This window comes from Beta vulgaris, chromosome 3 (assembly GCF_026745355.1).
Source record: "Beta vulgaris subsp. vulgaris cultivar EL10 chromosome 3, EL10.2, whole genome shotgun sequence".
Taxonomy (NCBI): domain Eukaryota; kingdom Viridiplantae; phylum Streptophyta; class Magnoliopsida; order Caryophyllales; family Amaranthaceae; genus Beta; species Beta vulgaris.
The window spans coordinates 18,865,966-18,883,586 of NC_079204.1; the positions used below are offsets into that span (position 1 = coordinate 18,865,966).

The window sequence follows — 17,621 nt, forward strand, 5'->3', positions numbered from 1 at the left end:
CCTCCTCTTGGCTGGCCACCCCAGAGCTCTTGTGGGCTTTAGGTTTTTCTTTTGTTGATCCAAATTATTTTGTGTGACCTAATAGGATCCATTATATTGGACTTAAGGTTTATAATTTTCTAACAAGAAGTTCTATAGCATTCTCTAGCAAGACGTATAGACAATCCAATTTAATGAATTTATTATCTCCATACTACGATCCATATTATAATTAGTAATTGCAATAAAGTTAAGGACATAATTCCTTCATTAAGCATGTTTAGAAAGAGTTTTAATATATAATGTGCTGCTGGAAATTTGAAAAGAGTATTATTAATGGAGATTTATGATTTTAAAACATGAATTTTGAGAGTTGTTGGCAACTAGTATAGTAGTACTATACTAGAAGGCTTTAACATTTTAATGAAGGGTTTAAAGTATTTTATTAATATTGCTGTAAATTCATAAAGGATTAATTGTGGATTTATATTGGTTATTTTAGGCGGAGAATTCTCTTTGGGCGACTTTTAAGTTTGTGAAAGTGGCCACTCGTTTTTTCTACACAAGGTACGTACATACCTATGTGTTGATTGGATTAGTATCATGATTTTAAGTATGAGAATTATGTAGTATCATACATAGGGAACTAATTGAGTTCATATGTGATTACTATTAAGTTGGATTTGCGTGTTTTATGTCGTTGTGTGAAACATGTTGTTTGTGAGATTTATATTATATTTGTGTGGAAGATTGATGCAAGCATAATGGGATTTGGGAACTTTATTGTATTAATTCATATGAGGGATTAATATATATTTATTAGTTTGGATCATGATTGAATCATGTTGTCCCTTTTTTTATTATTTCACTACTTTATGAGGACCGAGGGCCTTATTTGGTAAGTTGATATTTTATACCTTTGAAAAATTGGTTGGTTGTTGGCTAGGTGAATGTTGGAATTAATCTTGGGTTGTTAAGTTATTTGATCACTTATATAATCCTAAGATGAAAATGGAAGTTTATGCTTGTTTGATGATTATATTATCTGTATTGCTTGTGAGTCATAACAAGTAATAACTGGTTAATCATGTAAAAAGAAACGTGGATAGCAATAACTTTAGACTTGTGCACGTCTGAAGTGTTGGACAAGTAGAGAGTTTGAGTACATCGTGGCAGCCCATGACTTTTCATGGGATCGGATTGATCATCATTCCTATTTTTATTTTAAAGGTTCCTCGATATCGTAGGTCATGAGAATACGAAGTCGTGCCCACATTTCGTCTTCCAAAGGGAAGGCTGGTTTTAGTCAGACAACTCGTTCCACTAACTATTCCTGTTAAAGTAAAAAAAATGTTGGTTGTGAAGTTTATTTCAGTAAAAGTTATCTGCAAGGTTATTATATTATTATTTATTCCTATTTGTTATGTAGTAGCTAGTATCATGTTAGGATTATTTCTTTATTTATTTATTATGTAGTACTCAGTTTTGCTTATTACGTGCTTTTGTTTGTGTATGTTGATCATAGCTATGCCTTATTGATCTTGTGATGACCCATTTTGGTGAGTAGTCTCTAGGGATCAATAGTGCATTGTCCATTTATAGGTTTGAAGATGACGCATCATTGGGTTCAGGATTGGAGAGCTTGTGTAGTCTATTTATCATCCATTGAGTTTATACTTTTATAAGTTGGTTTGGTTTTAAGTTTGACTTTGTTGGTTTGACTTTTAGAGTTGACATTGTAGTTGACTAAGTTTTATTCATAAAGTTATTTATTATGTTTTTCGCTGCAAAATTTTGAATAAGCCGATACGTTATCACACGTGCTATAATGCTTTGATGATTCTCTAAGTTTTAAATTGAAAATGTATTTTGGAAAAGAGAGAATTATTGGGGTGTTACACACTTGATATGATAAGATGTAGCCAAGATATGATATAATAGTCAATCGATACGATAAGATGGTATCAATAGTAGTGGAGGCAGCAGGGAGGACACGGGGACATGTGTCCCCCCAGTCTGGGAAAAACAATTCACGGACTTAAATAAAAAAAAGGAAAAAGCAAATAGCAGGCAGGAAGAATCGTGAAGAGAGAGAAAACAAAGAAAGAACCCCAAAACAAAGAGAGGAAACGTAGGAACCACATGCGACGCAAAACCCATGCTACCACCAGACGACCACCAGTCCGCCGACTGCCCCAGTACAATCGCTACCAACTCCACGTAAGTCCGGTCTCCGCGCCCAAGTGAGTTGTTCTAAAGTCTAAACCCTAAGTTTTAATTTCATTTTTCAAGGTAATATCTTTTGGTTGTAGTATAAATTGACTTGCGAATCGTTATTGTTATCATTGTTTCGTTGTGTTATGGTTGAATACTTGAACTGACTTGCTGTTTTTCATGATTCGTGGATTCATTTTTTAGGTTTATTTTGTTTGTAATTTGCAAATTGTAAATATGAGTTTATTTGGAATTGGAATTAGAATTGGAATTGGGCTGATAATATATTTGAATTGAAGTTTGGTTAGGAAATGTCAAGTAATTCACATTCACCTAACTCAAACAAGTCCAAGGCTAAGGGAAAACAATCCAAATGATGCATTTGTAATTTTCATTTTGACTTTATGTTTTTTTTCATTTCTATTTGGATTGTAAGACTAAGTATTTTGGAATTTCGGATGTAAAACAATAAGTATGAAACAGTTTGTATTGTAGTGTTGTTTTCCGAAAATTTTCATTCAAATGTCCAACGTCCGTATTTTGTTCCCCCACTTTGAGAATCCTGACTCCGCCACTAGGTGTCAAGATATGATCGATATGCTAGTTATGTAATATATCAACTAGATTTCAAATAACAAACGCTAAATAAAAATATACTGTATAAAAATATTAATGTTTCATAATTTTTAAATATTAATTTTTATCAAAAAAATTAAGAAATGCCATGATATTAGACAAATTATCCAATATCTGATATGGGAATATGAGTGCTCGTCTGGATAGCTTATGTAAATTTATTTTAGTTTTTTTTTTTGAGGGGGAAACCTCTAAACTTTTATTAAGCAACATCAAGTTCCGCCAAGGTTAAAATACCCGACGGAACATCATCGACAAAAACTTGTTTCACCCCATTAGAAGGGTTAAATCTAGCAAGTAAATGAGCTACAATATTCCCTCCCCTCTTAACATGAGAAATAGAAAACTCTCCAAAAGTAGAACTTAGCAGAATAATATTTTCCATGACCAGATCAAGTGGAGATCGTCCATAGCGCTGTTGTTTTATGGCCTTCAACAAATAGTATGCGGCGCATTCTAGCTCCACATTTGGACATCCAGCCATTCGAGCCACCCGCAAGTTGAACTTTGTGGTCATAACTTCCGCCATTGCCACGCTCCACCTTACCCAATACCCGTGCACAACAGCCCGTACCACCCGTCCTTGAGCATTTCTAATAACCGTCCCTACTCCCACCGTATGGTGATTCAGCAATGCTGCGTCGGAGACTCGAAGTTAACTCTAAAACACCCCTCACAAGAAGGCACCCAGCTAACCAAGGATGTCTTGGCCTAGTGGTTAAGATTGAGGTGCTGTGAACGATAGGTCACAGGTTCGATTCCCCCTCCCCTTCTTTGTACTTTGTATCGTCTTCGTGGCTCATATGGATCAAAAAGAAAAAAAAAAAAAGAAGGCACCCAGCTGGCTCGTGAGATTACGGGTAACGTTGAAATATATTTTAGTTTGTTTCACGTACTTTAGCATATCTTTTAAATATGGGCCTGGGCCGCACCCATCACAAGGAGAGAGAGTCCACTTCATAGCACAAAGAAGGTTCCACCTTAAAACCATATGGCAATAAGGGGAGTAACCCCTTTGCATTATAAAGTGAATCCATCTCTCTTATTTAGTCAATGTGGGACACTCACATGTGGTGTGCGCTATACATCATAGCTTCAACACTCCCCCTCACATGTGAGGTCCCTTTTTCAATTGGCCCAGAATAAATTAACGGACCCTTTGTGGGCCTGGCTCTGATACCATGTCAAGTTTATCAGGAGAGAAATAATATGATTTTATTAAGGTGTGTTCAATAATGAACGATGACTACAATATATATAGGAGTACATAGAAACTCCTACCCGAAAACAATATCTAGAAGATATATTATTCTTAATATTTATCTAACACTTATTGGAAATATATCATAAGATAATATTTCCCTATGATAATTAATATCCTAACTACTAATATATCCTAAAGATATTTATCATATCTTTAGTATCCTAATATATCTCTAATACCCTCCCGCAATCGCAACGGCAGTAATACGAACGTTGCGATTGGAGAAACAAAAAAATTAAGTCAAATCAAATTAAATAGATATATTGTTGGGAACGTCATTCTTTTCGAACCCGCCAAATTTTTCTTCTTCTTGATGAGAACACCAATTCTTTTCGAACGCACCAAATATTTCAATAAATCGGGAACGTCATTCTTCTCGAACCCGTAATTTTCTTTTTCTTGAAGATGAAAACGTCAATCTTTTCGAATCCATCAATCGTCAGTCAAACAGAGACGCCATTCTTTTCGAATCTGCAAATAATTTTTTTTTCTTGATGAGAACGTCATTCTTTTCGATCTCACCAAATATTTCAGAAAAACGGGAACGCCATTCTTTTCGAACCCGTTAAGTATACGAGGGACGTCATTCTTTTCGAACCTCTTATCACATATATATCAATCCACGGAAAACATCGTTCTCTTTCTATCACTTTTCTTCTGTTTCCCTCCCGCGATTCAAGACCTCTCTTTGAATCGTCTGTTTTTCAATTTTATGTTTGATCGCAACGGTGGTGGGCTAAATAAAACCTCATGAAACCCTATCCATCCGTAGGAAAAAAAAATCTCAACTTTAGGAGAATATATCCTGCCGGTGGGCTTAAAATTCTAATCCACCGGCAGGAGAGAACAATATTTAGAGTTTTGACCCAAGATCTCAATTGGCTCTTGATACCATGACAAGTTTATGAGAAGAGAGAAATAATATGATTTTATTAAGGTGTGTTCAATAATGAACGATGACTACAATATATATAGGAGTACATAGAAACTTCTACCCGGAAACAATATTTAGAAGATATATTATTCTTAATATTTATCTAACACTTATTGGAAATATATCATAAGATAATATTTCCCTAAGAAAATTAATATCCTAACTACTAATATATCCTAAAGATATTTATCATATCTTTAGTATCCTACTCATGTAGTAATGTCACTAACAAAACAGGTGGCAACTGGCAAGTGGTTTTAGATGGGTTTTCAAATCGGTGAGGTTTTGATAATTCTAGCCAAAATTATTTACTACTCCCTCCGTTTCCTAAAGATCTTCTCTTTTTCTGTTTAAGTGCGTTTCCAAAATATATTCCCTCTTTTACTTTATTCATTATTTAGAATTTTTTTTACTCTCTCATGTCCTTATCATATGGTCCACCATTACATTATTAATTAATTCAATTTTACTCTCTTTCTCTCTCCTAATTTAAGCCCTTTTTATTTGTTTATTTATCTTAACCCCTTTCTCTCTTCTACTTTACCCACCCCACACCCCACATAAATGGATTATCATTGGTATTCGTAGGAACAGTAACAAGGAGGATCTTTAGGAAATGGAGGTAGTAATGGAGTAAAAATATTTATTAATATTTCGTCCATTTCTTCATCAATTATTCTGATTTTTTTCCTGGAAGTTTAACGTCAATAGCTACAATTCTTTTTTATGAAACATTTACTATATTTTTTCTCTCTTCCTTTCTTATAATACAAAATTTTATATAAAACTGTCTTACAATAATTTTTAAGATAAATTATGATAAGTCTTTGAGCAACTTTTTGTCTTAAAAGTTAAAAAGTCAGCTATACTTTTATAGTAGAAGAGACTCCTTTAAAATAAAAGATAATCTATACTAATATATTAAAAGACGTTCCTAAGTAAGGAATTACGCTACGTGTCACTATTTCTTAGAGTGTTTAGTTACATAAACATGTATACAATAAAACAATAGAAAATGCATCTTATAAAATTTGATCCGATGACCTTAAGCTTATATATTAAAGTCTCATCCAACAAACCAAGTAAAATTTGGTATTATATTTATAAAATAAAATGTTAATAAATGAATATTTATAATGATCCGTGACATATTTCGAACCTAAAAACTAATTTATCATCTAAAAATGACTCTTTTAATTTATATAATGATCCTTCTAACTCACGTGAATTTTTTTTAAAGCAAAAAGTTGTTAGACTATCTCAAACAAAACTTGATATTTTCAACTCACAATTTACATGGACATGTGATTCCGTCCTCATCTTTTTTTCCTCTTTTCATAATTTGTGTGAAAATCTCTTTGTTGTATTTTATTTAAAATGGCTGAAATATGAGCCAAATAGGCATACTCTTGCCGTTAATATGGACCCTACCATGTGCCGCCTAAACAAATAGCCCATCTTTTACTTTTGGGCAAGTACTCTTTAGTCCTCCACTGATTTTTTTTTTTTTTAGATTTAAGTACTATCTCACAATATTGTGTTATTTTTTTTTTACAGAAATTAAGGAGAATGAATGAAGTAGTAGGATTCTAGAAAATAATATAATTAATGAAGTACTTTTGTCTTGAACTACTTCTTTAGTTTCTTTTTCTTTTAAAAAACTCAAAAGGCAATAATTTTTCATTGAAATGGTGCAAAGCAATAAATAGGAGCACACATTTTGAAGAAAATATAAGAATATTTTGAAAGTTTTTGTAAAAGTTAAGGATAATTTAGTCTAAATAAATTGATAAAAAATGAAGTAGACAAAATATTATGGGACATCCAAAATAAAATGTAAGCATAATATTATGAAAAGGATGGAGTTCTAGTTTAGGCACCCAATTTTACATTTTGTTTATGTTGTAAAATACCAACTTTATAAAGTTTACATTGAGATATTCTAATGTACAGCTCATTATCTTTGTTGTTTAATGCTTATTTCTTTCTAATCGATTGAGCTTTGGAAATGTAAATCACTATTCCTTGTTGGATATTATGGATTCTTCAATAAATCAACCAACTCATTAGATACAAATTAGGCTGAAGACGTGTGAGAAAAGATCTCAATGTTTCGAGTGTAAGACTAATTATTTTAGCTACTTGTATACAAGCATCTAAGAAGCTTAGACAAATTGCTAAAACATTTAACTAACTTTTGATCAACTTGTGTCTCATCGCCATCTTAGCAAAAAATATCTTACTCCTAACTAATTCTATAGGAGGTAAGTTTATACAAGTAGATAACAAAGGGAAATCTTATAATTGGAAAAAAAGAAAAAGAAATCTTATTAACGAAAAAGAGAGAACATCTCGATGACTAATATCTAAATTTTTTTAATTTTTTTTTTTGAGGTACAAAATCATCATTCACAAATTAACAACCTAGGAATAATGTATTCGTAATTGTCATAACTTCTATATAACAAGGGATTTTGTGAATAAAATTGGGGGAATTTAGGAGGGTTTTGAAAATTGTATAAAAAAACATAGTGTTTTAGTGTATTATGAGTTATAACAATTTAAATTTTTTGTTTCACTTAGTTGGACACCTTTAAGGTGCGACAACGAACCACATATCAATTTTGAAATAAAAAACCCTAGCCACTTTTCTCTCTAAAAAACCTCTCAAACGAAACCCTAAGCGAACAACCAAAACCTCAAGGGGCTCGACGACCACCTGCCCCGCTTTGGCACGATGGCCATCGAGCCCCTCCCCCTTCCCCATCTATTTCTAGTGTTCGATGTTTTTAGACGTTTTTTAGTCGCAGCGTGGTTTTCGTTTCAAAGGAAGCGTTCTCGTGGAAATAGAGGTGGTGAGTCAACTGTACCACCTTCACTTTGCCGCCGCCTGAGCGTGTGCGCCATCGTCGGCACGGTCCCCCCTATTCGCTTCATTTTGTTTCGTATTTGCTTGTGTGTCTGTGTTTTGTGGATTAGGTTAGGCATACTTGTGTATCCCCCTCTTCCTCCCCTGTTTGTTGCTCGAGTCTTCCCTTCCATGTGTAGTTTCGTGTCTCCCTTCCTCTTCCCATGTTTGTGTTCACTTATGTGAATCTCCCTTTTCCGCTCCCCCTATTGTTGCATCGTCTTGTTGTCGTGCGTTTTCCCCTGCCCCGTTCCTTTTTTAAGTGCCCTCGTGGCTGTAGTGTTGTGTTTGAGGACTCGTTTAGACGGTCCCCCACCCTGTTTCCCAAGTTCCTCTATTTGTTGGTTTCCCCACCCCACCCCCTGTTTAGTTTCCTTTGTTTGCTTTTGTCGGTATCCCCTCCTCCCCCATAATTGGGTCGGGTTCCCATCCCCTTCCCTGTAGTGTACACCGGGCTTCCCTTTCCCCTTCCCCCAACGTTCGGTTCAGACTTCCTTTTCCCCCTTCCCCTTAGTGTTCGGTTCGAGTTTCCTCTCCCTCTCCCCCCTAGTTTTTGTTTCGGGCTTCCCTTTCCCATCCTCTGATTTTCAGTTAAGTTAGATTTAAGTCTACTGGGTCATCTCTTAGTCCGTGTGGTAAATCTCCCAAAAGTTAGAGTAAGTTATGTTTGTCGAGTTGCAGAAACTATTCTTCGTGGTTGGTTGTGGAAATCACAAAGTGTTTGTGAGTTGGATAAGGATGGTACTACCTTAAAATCTAAATATAAGGATTGTGAGCATGGACGAGGTAATGAAAAATATTCATGGTTGGGATGTGTATTTTTCGGTTTCTCAAATCAAAGGTGTGTTTGAGAGCTCAACATGTTTAGCTCTCTTCTTAGATTGGCATTGATCTTAACGATCTTTGCCTTGAAAAAATCAAATTTAAAGGCGGCACCCCATTTGTATCTGATGGTTTTCAGCACACAAACTAAATTGCAGTTCTCCTACCTAAAGGAGACACCTGCACTATTCTTTCAAGAGAGTAGTGAGTATAGGAATATAGGTGTTCTAAATGGTGGAAAAACATAAACTATTTTATGTACACTTAGAACAAATACAAAGGATCGATATTCAGATTGACATGTATTAAATCAATAGAATTGATGACCTAGTGTTAAGTATCGATCAATACAACTCTCGTGGTTTCTGTTGATATTGAGGCTCCGTGTCTAATAAGATCCAAGCCCTCTATTGATAGTCCACACAGTGACAAACTAGATGGAATGCTACTTCGTATTGAGAACACCCTTCTCACTTTATTTGTGTTTATGAAGAACAAAATAAGAACAACTTCTTTTCTCTCTTTGGCCGATTTTTCCCAAGGTTGCAAGTGAGAGATTTCTTCTCATTTCTCTCCTCTAATAGCCGGCTAAGAAGGGTCAAATTAGGCTACCAAATCACCTCATAATATTGCCCATAATAGAAGATATATTAAGCATTTAATATACTTAATTGATCATTACCATTTTGGAAATAGAGTAAGTGATAATTACCCTTTAATTATCACCTAAAAAGCCGCCCATATAGCTTGTACAACTACAAGTTGTGGTCGGTCCAATTCACAAATAATTCTAATTGTCACTAACTTGTGTGACCCAATAAGATCAACTCAATTTACCAGTAATTAGATTATTTAATTACAGATCAAGTCTATAGTCATCCTTAAAGAATCCAAATATGTTTCTCAAACTTCGAGTCGGACTGTCAAAATAAATGATCAAACTTTTGATCCATTTGAGCATGGCCATACATTTTCAGCCTTAACTTCTCGAGTGGCCGGGAGGCACCGATCCCCTAAGGGAGGACAATACCATCTTGTTCAACTGTGTTCCTCCATATAAATCTTAATAACCCGAAAACTGCCTTTATAGCCCCCTGTTACGTAATGATGTTTGATAGTATCAGAACTACTAGTCATGATATAACAAAAGCACAAAGAACTTAGGGTCGAGAAATTTAAAATAGAGTAGTGAGTGCTCTTATGACTTTTATAAACCTAAAGAGCTCCCACTACGGGTCAATCCGGTATATGTTCCTAAACACTTATACCTATATGATTAATCATGTATACATGCCTCCATGATCAAGAGACTAGATCATCAAAATTAACTCATATGATAATCATTGAATGTCATAAATGTTCCTACTTGATAACATGATTAGGGGTCATAATATGATTTACAATTCTAGTTCACAAAATAGGGTTTCAAAATCAACTTTGCTTGATTTCCTATATAGAATTGTAAGTCACTTTGGACTTTACTCAATTAAACCAAGATTGAAGTAAAAGATAATGTATTAATGAACCAACGTTTTACAGTTACGAAATAATGATAAAACCAAAAACTAGCTACATTCATCAATGCGCTTGAGTCCAATCGCCTGACCACGACCCTTACGTTTAGCTTGCGAAGGGGGTTGGGTAAGTGGATCAGCAACATTTGCGTCAGTATGAACCTTACAAATTTGTATGTCGCCTCTATCGACGAACTCATGATGATATGATATTTCCTAAGTACATGCTTAGACCTATTGTGTGACCTTGGTTCTATGCCTTAGCTATGGCACCATTGTTGTCACAGTAGAGATCCACAGGATTATCAATGCTGAGGACCACCCCAAGTTCAGTGATGAACTTTTTGATCCACACAACTTCCTTTGCAGCTTCGGAAGCTGCAATGTACTCTGCCTCTGTTGTAGAATCCACACTCGTGCTCTACTTGGAACTTTTCCAACTCAATGCTCCTCCATTCAGACAGAAGACAAATCCAGATTGAGATTTGAAATCGTCTTTCTTTGTTTGAAAACTTGCATCAGTGTAACCTTTTACAACGAGCTCGTTTTCCTCGCCATATACCAAGAACTTCTCCGTTGTTATGTGAAGATACTTGAGGATATTCTTAGCTGCAGACTGCAGTCCAATGTTTCTCTCCAGGGTTGGATTGAAACCTGCTGCATGCGCTCAATGCATATGATATGTCCGGCCTCGTACACAATATGGCATACATAATGGAACCTATAATTGGAGCATAAGGCATTCCATTCATTCGCTTTTGCTCACCAGGAGTCGAAGGACTTTGAGTCTTGCTAAGCGAGATACCATGTGACATGGGTACAAAACCCTTCTTAGAGTTTTGCATATTGAATTTAGCCAAGACCTTATCAATATAAGTGCTTTGACTAAGTCCAATCAATATTCTAGGTCTATCCCTATAGATCTTGATTCCCAAAATGTACTGGGCTTCACCCAAATCCTTCATTGAGAAATTATTCCCAAGGTAGGTCTTTACAGACTCTAACATAGGAATATCATTTCCAATGAAGAGTATGTCATCCACATACAGTACGAGAAAAGCAATCTTGCTCCCACTGACCTTCTTGTATACACAATACTCTTCTTCATTTCTTATGAAGCCAAACTCTTTGATAACTTGGTTGAAACGAAGATTCCAACTCCTAGAAGCTTGTTTAAGACCATAGATGGCCTTGTTAAGCTTCCATACTTTCCCAATATTCTTGAGATCTTCAAAACCTTTAGGCTGTGTCATGTACACTTCCTCTTCCAGAATCCCATTAAGGAAGGTTGTTTTGACGTCCATTTGCCAGATTTCATAATCATGAAATGCAGCTATGACTAGGATTATTCCGATTGACTTAAGCATAGCAACTGGAGAAAAGGTTTCCTCATAGTTTACACCATGAATTTGAGTGAATCCGTTTCCAACCAGTCTTGCTTTCAAAACACTAGGTTTTTCATCCATGTCAGTTTTTATCTTATAAACCTGTTTGTGCTTAATAGGTTTGATGTTGTCAGGCATATCAACCAAGTCCCATAGTTGATTTTCATATATGGAGTCTATTTCAGATTTCATGGCTTCAAGCCATTTACAGGAATCTTCGCTCTCTAAAGCTTCCTTGTAGGTTTCGGGTTCACCACTTTCTAAGATTAGTATGTCACCATCTTCAGTCACGAGAAATCCATATCTTATTAGCTATCGATGTTCCCTTTCAGACTTACGAGGGGCTATTGCCACAACTTCTGATTCATTAACTTGTAAAGAGGCTTCGGCTTCTAGAGTATCCGGTTCTTGCTGGATACCAGCCGTTACAGAATGATCTGGTGGCTCTCGAACTTCATGAAGTTCGATTTTTCTCCCACTCTTTATTTTAGAAAGGAATTCCTTTTCTGATAAGAAGCGTTGCGAGCCACAAACACTTTGTTCTCAGCACGATTGTAGAAGTAATAGCCTTTTATTTCTTTGGGTAACCCACAAAGAAACCTTTGTCTGATTTAGGTGCTAATTTATCTGAAATCAACCTTTTGACATAAGCTTCGCAACCCCAAATCTTAAGAAAAGACAATCCACGAGCTTTCCCTCTCCACATCTCATATGATATCTTTTCTACTGCTTTAGTTGGAGCCTTGCTTAGTGTTCAGATTGCGGTGAGAAGAGCATGCCCCTAAAAACTAATTGGAAGATCAGTCTCACTCATCATTGATTGTACCGTATCTAGTAAAGTATGATTTCTCCTTTCTGATACTCTATTCAGTTGTGGTGTGCCAGGAGGAGTTAATTATGAGAGAATCCCACAATCCTTTAGATGATCATCAAACTCTTGGCTTAAATACTCGCCACCTCGATCAGATTTAAGTGCTTTGAGTGTTTTACCAAGTTGGTCTTGTACGTCATTATGGAATTCTTTGAATTTCTAAAAGGATTCAGACTTTTGCTTCATTAAGTAGATATACCCATATCTACTTAAGTCATCACTAAAAGTGATGAAGTAACTGTAACCGCCTCTAGCATTAGTTGATATTGGGCCACACACATCAGTATGAATGAGGCCTAAGAGATTACTTGCTCGTTCACCTTTTTTAGTAAAGGGTGATCTAGTCATTTTGCCCAGTAAACAAGCCTCACAAACATCACATGATTCGAAGTGGTCATTACTTCTTTGATAGGAAGCCACTGATCATGAAACAATGGAATCCTGACATGGACTTTGAGAAGGATGAGCTGAAACATCCGTGTGTGGGTTCAATTCAAATTGAATCTGAAATATTGGGGAGAGAAATCTCTGCATAAGATTGCTAGTCAGATTGGTGATCCAAGCAAATGAGATAAAGCAACAAGAAATAGTGAGAAGCTACAATATGCTCGTATCTTAATTGAGATTAAGATAGGTAAGATAGATGATACATTCCCTAAAGTTGTCCTGTTCTGGAATGAGAAAGGTGAGTTCACTGATGTTCCTATGACATTTGAATGGTCACCTTTACAATGTGTTCATTGTAAAGAGTTTGGGCATAGTGTCAATGAGTGTAGAAGGAAGCAAGTCAAAAAAGTATAGAGAGCTAAACAACCTGCTCCCATCATAATGGAACTAGTAGAGGCATAACAAGTATTGGGCCAGGAGGTTACAGAGGTTGTTAACCAGGGGAAGATGGATCCAGAAGGCTTTCAAAAAGCTTTGAAGCCTATTAAAGTGAGAAATTCAGCAAGAGTTCCCATGCCTACACAAAGTCACTTTCAAGCTCTCATAGAAGAAGAAGGAAGGCATTGCATAACTGGTCAGAAGGAGGATATAGACAAGGGAGGGGGAGATCCTCCCATATTGAATGGATAGACTCTTGTGTTGGAATGTAAGAGGCATTAGTAACACTAGAAAGCAATTGGATGTGAAGAAATATATTCACTCAAGTGCAACTGGTGTTGTTAGCCTCTTAGAGACCAAGGTTAAAGCCCAAAACCATGGTAGTTTATATCAGAGAATGTTACAGGGATGGTGTTTTACATCCAATTCATCTATGATTGATAGAGGAAGGATCCTGATAGCTTGGAAACCTACAAGCTTTCACTTGAACATCTGTCAATGTTCAGAGCAATTTATTCATTGCTTCTTGAAACCTGTCAATGGAGATAGGGGTTTCTATGTTACTTTCATAAATGCATTCAGTGAAAGAGGGAGAAGAATGAAGTTATGGGAGGAGTTGAGAAAGATCATGACATCTGATCCATGGTTACTATATGGTGATTTTAATTCTGTTATGTCTACTTAGGAAAGAATTAGGGAACCAGTTAGAGAGGTTGAAATGGTAGACATCAGAGCTTGTATGATACACTATGGTTTACAGGATATTAAAGCATCTGGTAACTTTTACACTTGGAATAACAAACAAGAGGGAGTACATAGAGTATTCTCTAAGATTGACAGAATGGTTGCAAACCAATCATGGTTAGATGCTTATTCTTCTGCAGAAGCATCCTTCAATAATGAAGGTGAATTTGATCACACCCTTGTGATGCTAACAACACACCCTGGCCTTAGTGGAGGGAAAAAGCCATTCAAAAATATACTTTACCATGTGGATATCTTCTCCTAAGTTTCTGGAGATAATTAGAAGGCATTGAAGGGAGGAGGTCCAAGGGACCAAGATGTTTCAAGTTCTGAAGAAGTTAAAAAATATTAAGGTTGACTTGAGAAGATTGAACAAAGAAGGATATTCAGATATTCAGGCTGCAGGTGTGAAAGTATATCATTCCATGATGGAGGCTCAACAGAGATTACATGGAAATCCGAGTAATTTGGAATACATAGCAGAAGAATTGGAGGCTTCTCAGAATTATAAAAGCACCCATCAAGCTTATGTGGAATTTCTTTCACAAAAAGCTAAGGCTAGGTGGATCAAGGATGGGGATGAAAATACATCCTTGTTTCACCAGAGTATTAGATCCAGGAAGCTACAGAATATGATTTATAGTATATGTGATGAAAATCGAAGCTGGTGTGACAATCTAGGATCTGTCTCACATGCTCTCTTATCATACTACCAGAAGCTACTTGGTGACCCTATTGCAAGAAAAACACCAGTGATTCAACAACTGGTGCAAGAGGGGCCAGTTATTACAGAGGAGCACAGGGCAATATTAAATGCTTCATACATTGAGGATGAGATCAAGAAGGCTCTTTTCTCCATTCCAGAGTCCAAGGCACCAGGTACAGATGGATATGGGACATACTTTTACAGGGATGCTTGGTCTGTCATAGGTGATGATATTATTGCTGATGTGCTAGATTCTCTTCAAAGTGGAAGAATCTTGAAGGAGGTAAATACAATTGTCATCACTTTAATTCCTAAGACAAAATTTCCTAAGAATGTTACAGAATATCGACCTATTTCCTGCTGCAATACATTTTATAAATGTATTACTAACGTCCTTTGTAACAAGCTCAAATTAGTGCTTTCTGACTTGATTATGGAAAACCAGGGGGGCTTTGTACATGGTAGAAGCATAATCCATAATGTAATTGTGATAGAAGACTTAGTCAAGCACTATGGTAGAAAACAGACACAGCCAGGGTGTTTGTTAAAAATTGATTTGCAAAAAGCCTATGACACTGTTAATCGGAAGTTTCTAGGAGAGATGCTTGAAGCTCTAGGGTTCCCTCTGCAATAGAGGCTGCTGGTTATGGAGTGTGTTACAACACCCAAATTTTCTATGATGATTAATGGGATGATGGAAGGCTATTTCAGTTCCACTGGAGGTTTGAGGCAAGGGGATCCTATCTCCCCCTTCTCTTTGTGTGAATGATGCAGGAGCATCTAGCTTAAGCAACCAAGGTCTTCTTCTACATGATCAAAAGGAGAACATGGTAAAGGAGGTTCAATTTCTAAGCCTAACTAGCTCGGTTTATTCTAAAACCTTACTTAAGCAACTTGATTAGGCTAATCCTATGTTAATCTCTACTTAAGCAAGATTAGTAATACTTAATGACACCTTAAACATCATTATGTATTGTTAATCAAGTTTAGTAAGTGATTAGTAGCCTAAGTACATGCTTAAGTTATGTTAATCATGCTTTAAGAGTTAAGCTAGTATAAGCTCATGTAATCCGATTTTTAAGCTAGTTTAGGAATGTTTTTGCTGCTTTTGGTTGCCACCACCTACTGAATTGAAGCCTTGGGAAGTGAAGAAGCCATATGAAGTCACATGGGCAAGGAAGCCATCCAATGAAAGAGAAGCTTCAAGGCAAGGTATGCTTCTGCCAGCTCCAGCGTCCAGCAGCTTCCTTTGAAGCTTTTGGGCAACAATCATTTTGCTGCAAATTGGACAAGCTTTTGAGGAGTAATAGTTTAATATGTTTACTTTAGTATCCTATTGGTAGTTTTCTGTTTTGTACTTCCAATAGAATCTAAGCTAGTTTGTAGGAAGTGTGCTGGAAAGTTGTAATTTTGTTTCATGTTTTTTATAGCTTAGTTGGCATAGCTAGGGATCCAAATCAGCCGAAATTTGGACACAATGTAAACAAATATGTTAGCTTTGCTATCCTTTTGGAATTAAGTCATTTGAATCAAAATTGAGAGTTTACTCAAAACATTAAGCTGTGTGCTTATTGCTTTTCGGTCAGTTTGACCATTCAAATCTTTGCTTAATTCTTCACTTAATCGTTGAATTGTGATGAAACTCAAAGTAGATGCAAGTTAGAAGCTTATTGTTATAACTTGATCTTAGATTGGTGGTATTTGGTTGTGAAAGTGGTGGTTGTTCAATCTAATTGAACCGGTTTGATACAACGATTATGTTCTCTTTCTTTGTTCTTGTTTACTTTTGAATGCTCTTGTATCTTAATCAATATGTATCATTTGGTATCAGAGCTGTAGGTTGATTAAGAGCATTCTAATTCATCCCTTAAACACATTAAACACACAAACAAAACCCAAACACAATCCCCCCCAAAACCGAACCTATTCTAAGCCAAACACACTTCTTTTCTTCTTTCTAGCCTAACTTTCATTGAGGTTGAATCAATCATGAGTGGAGGTGAAGAAAATCAGTTTAGAAGAGGATGAACTTGAGTGAAGCAAGGTTGGTAGGAGTGGAGAATCAAATAGCCACTTTAAGTGAACAAATGGCTAATTTGATGACTGTTGTTAGAGAAGGGTTTAGAGGACCTTTAAGGAGAGAAAATGTGGAGGATGAAGGTAGCTTATGATAGTAGTGAGGAGGTTCTTCTGAATCTTCAAGAACTAGAGAAAACCACAAAAGAAAGATGATTTTAGAGACATTAAGTTAGAGTTCCTGAGTTTGATGGAAACCTTAATCCAGATGCTTATTTGGAGTGGGTTTCAAGGTGTGATCGAATCTTTGAACTTAAGGAGTATGATGATGTAAACTTTCAAATTGCTGTAGCTAAACTAAAGGGGTATGCATCCCTTTGGTGGGAAGAATGTTGTTTAGCTAGAATAGAAAACAAAAGCCTAAAACAAGAGTTGGAGTAAGCTAAAAAAGAAAATGAGGGAGAAGTTTTTACCATCTACTTACACCCTTGATTTGTATAACAATTGGCCGAATTACCAAGACCATAAAGGGGTAGAACATTACATCCATGAGTTTGAAAAGTTGTTAATGAATTGATGTACAAGAAGAGAGAAGCAAACAATGTCTAGATTTCTAGGAGGCTTAGAAAAAGACATTAGGAGGAAGGTGGAGTTACATCTTATTCTACCTTAGATGAACTCTTTAAGTTAGCTCTTAAAGTTGAAAAACACATTAAGGAGAAGAAGAAGAAACCTTTTGTGAAGGGAACTACCTATTCTAAGGGAGTTTCTAATGTTAAAACACCATACACATCTCCTTACAC

At 36.0% G+C, this 17,621-nt stretch overlaps 1 protein-coding gene across 1 annotated transcript; it reads right to left on the bottom strand.

Annotated features, from left to right (window-relative positions):
• Nucleotides 1–10,524: 10,524 nt before the first annotated feature.
• Nucleotides 10,525–12,362, bottom strand: LOC104884649 (retrovirus-related Pol polyprotein from transposon TNT 1-94). The gene is made up of 5 exons (XM_048640290.1): nucleotides 12,257–12,362; nucleotides 11,995–12,162; nucleotides 11,038–11,937; nucleotides 10,785–10,925; nucleotides 10,525–10,667 (listed from the first exon to the last, which is right to left on the bottom strand). Exons 1-5 carry the CDS (start codon nucleotides 12,360–12,362, stop codon nucleotides 10,525–10,527), a joined length of 1,458 nt encoding a protein of 485 aa, XP_048496247.1.
• Nucleotides 12,363–17,621: the final 5,259 nt, after the last annotated feature.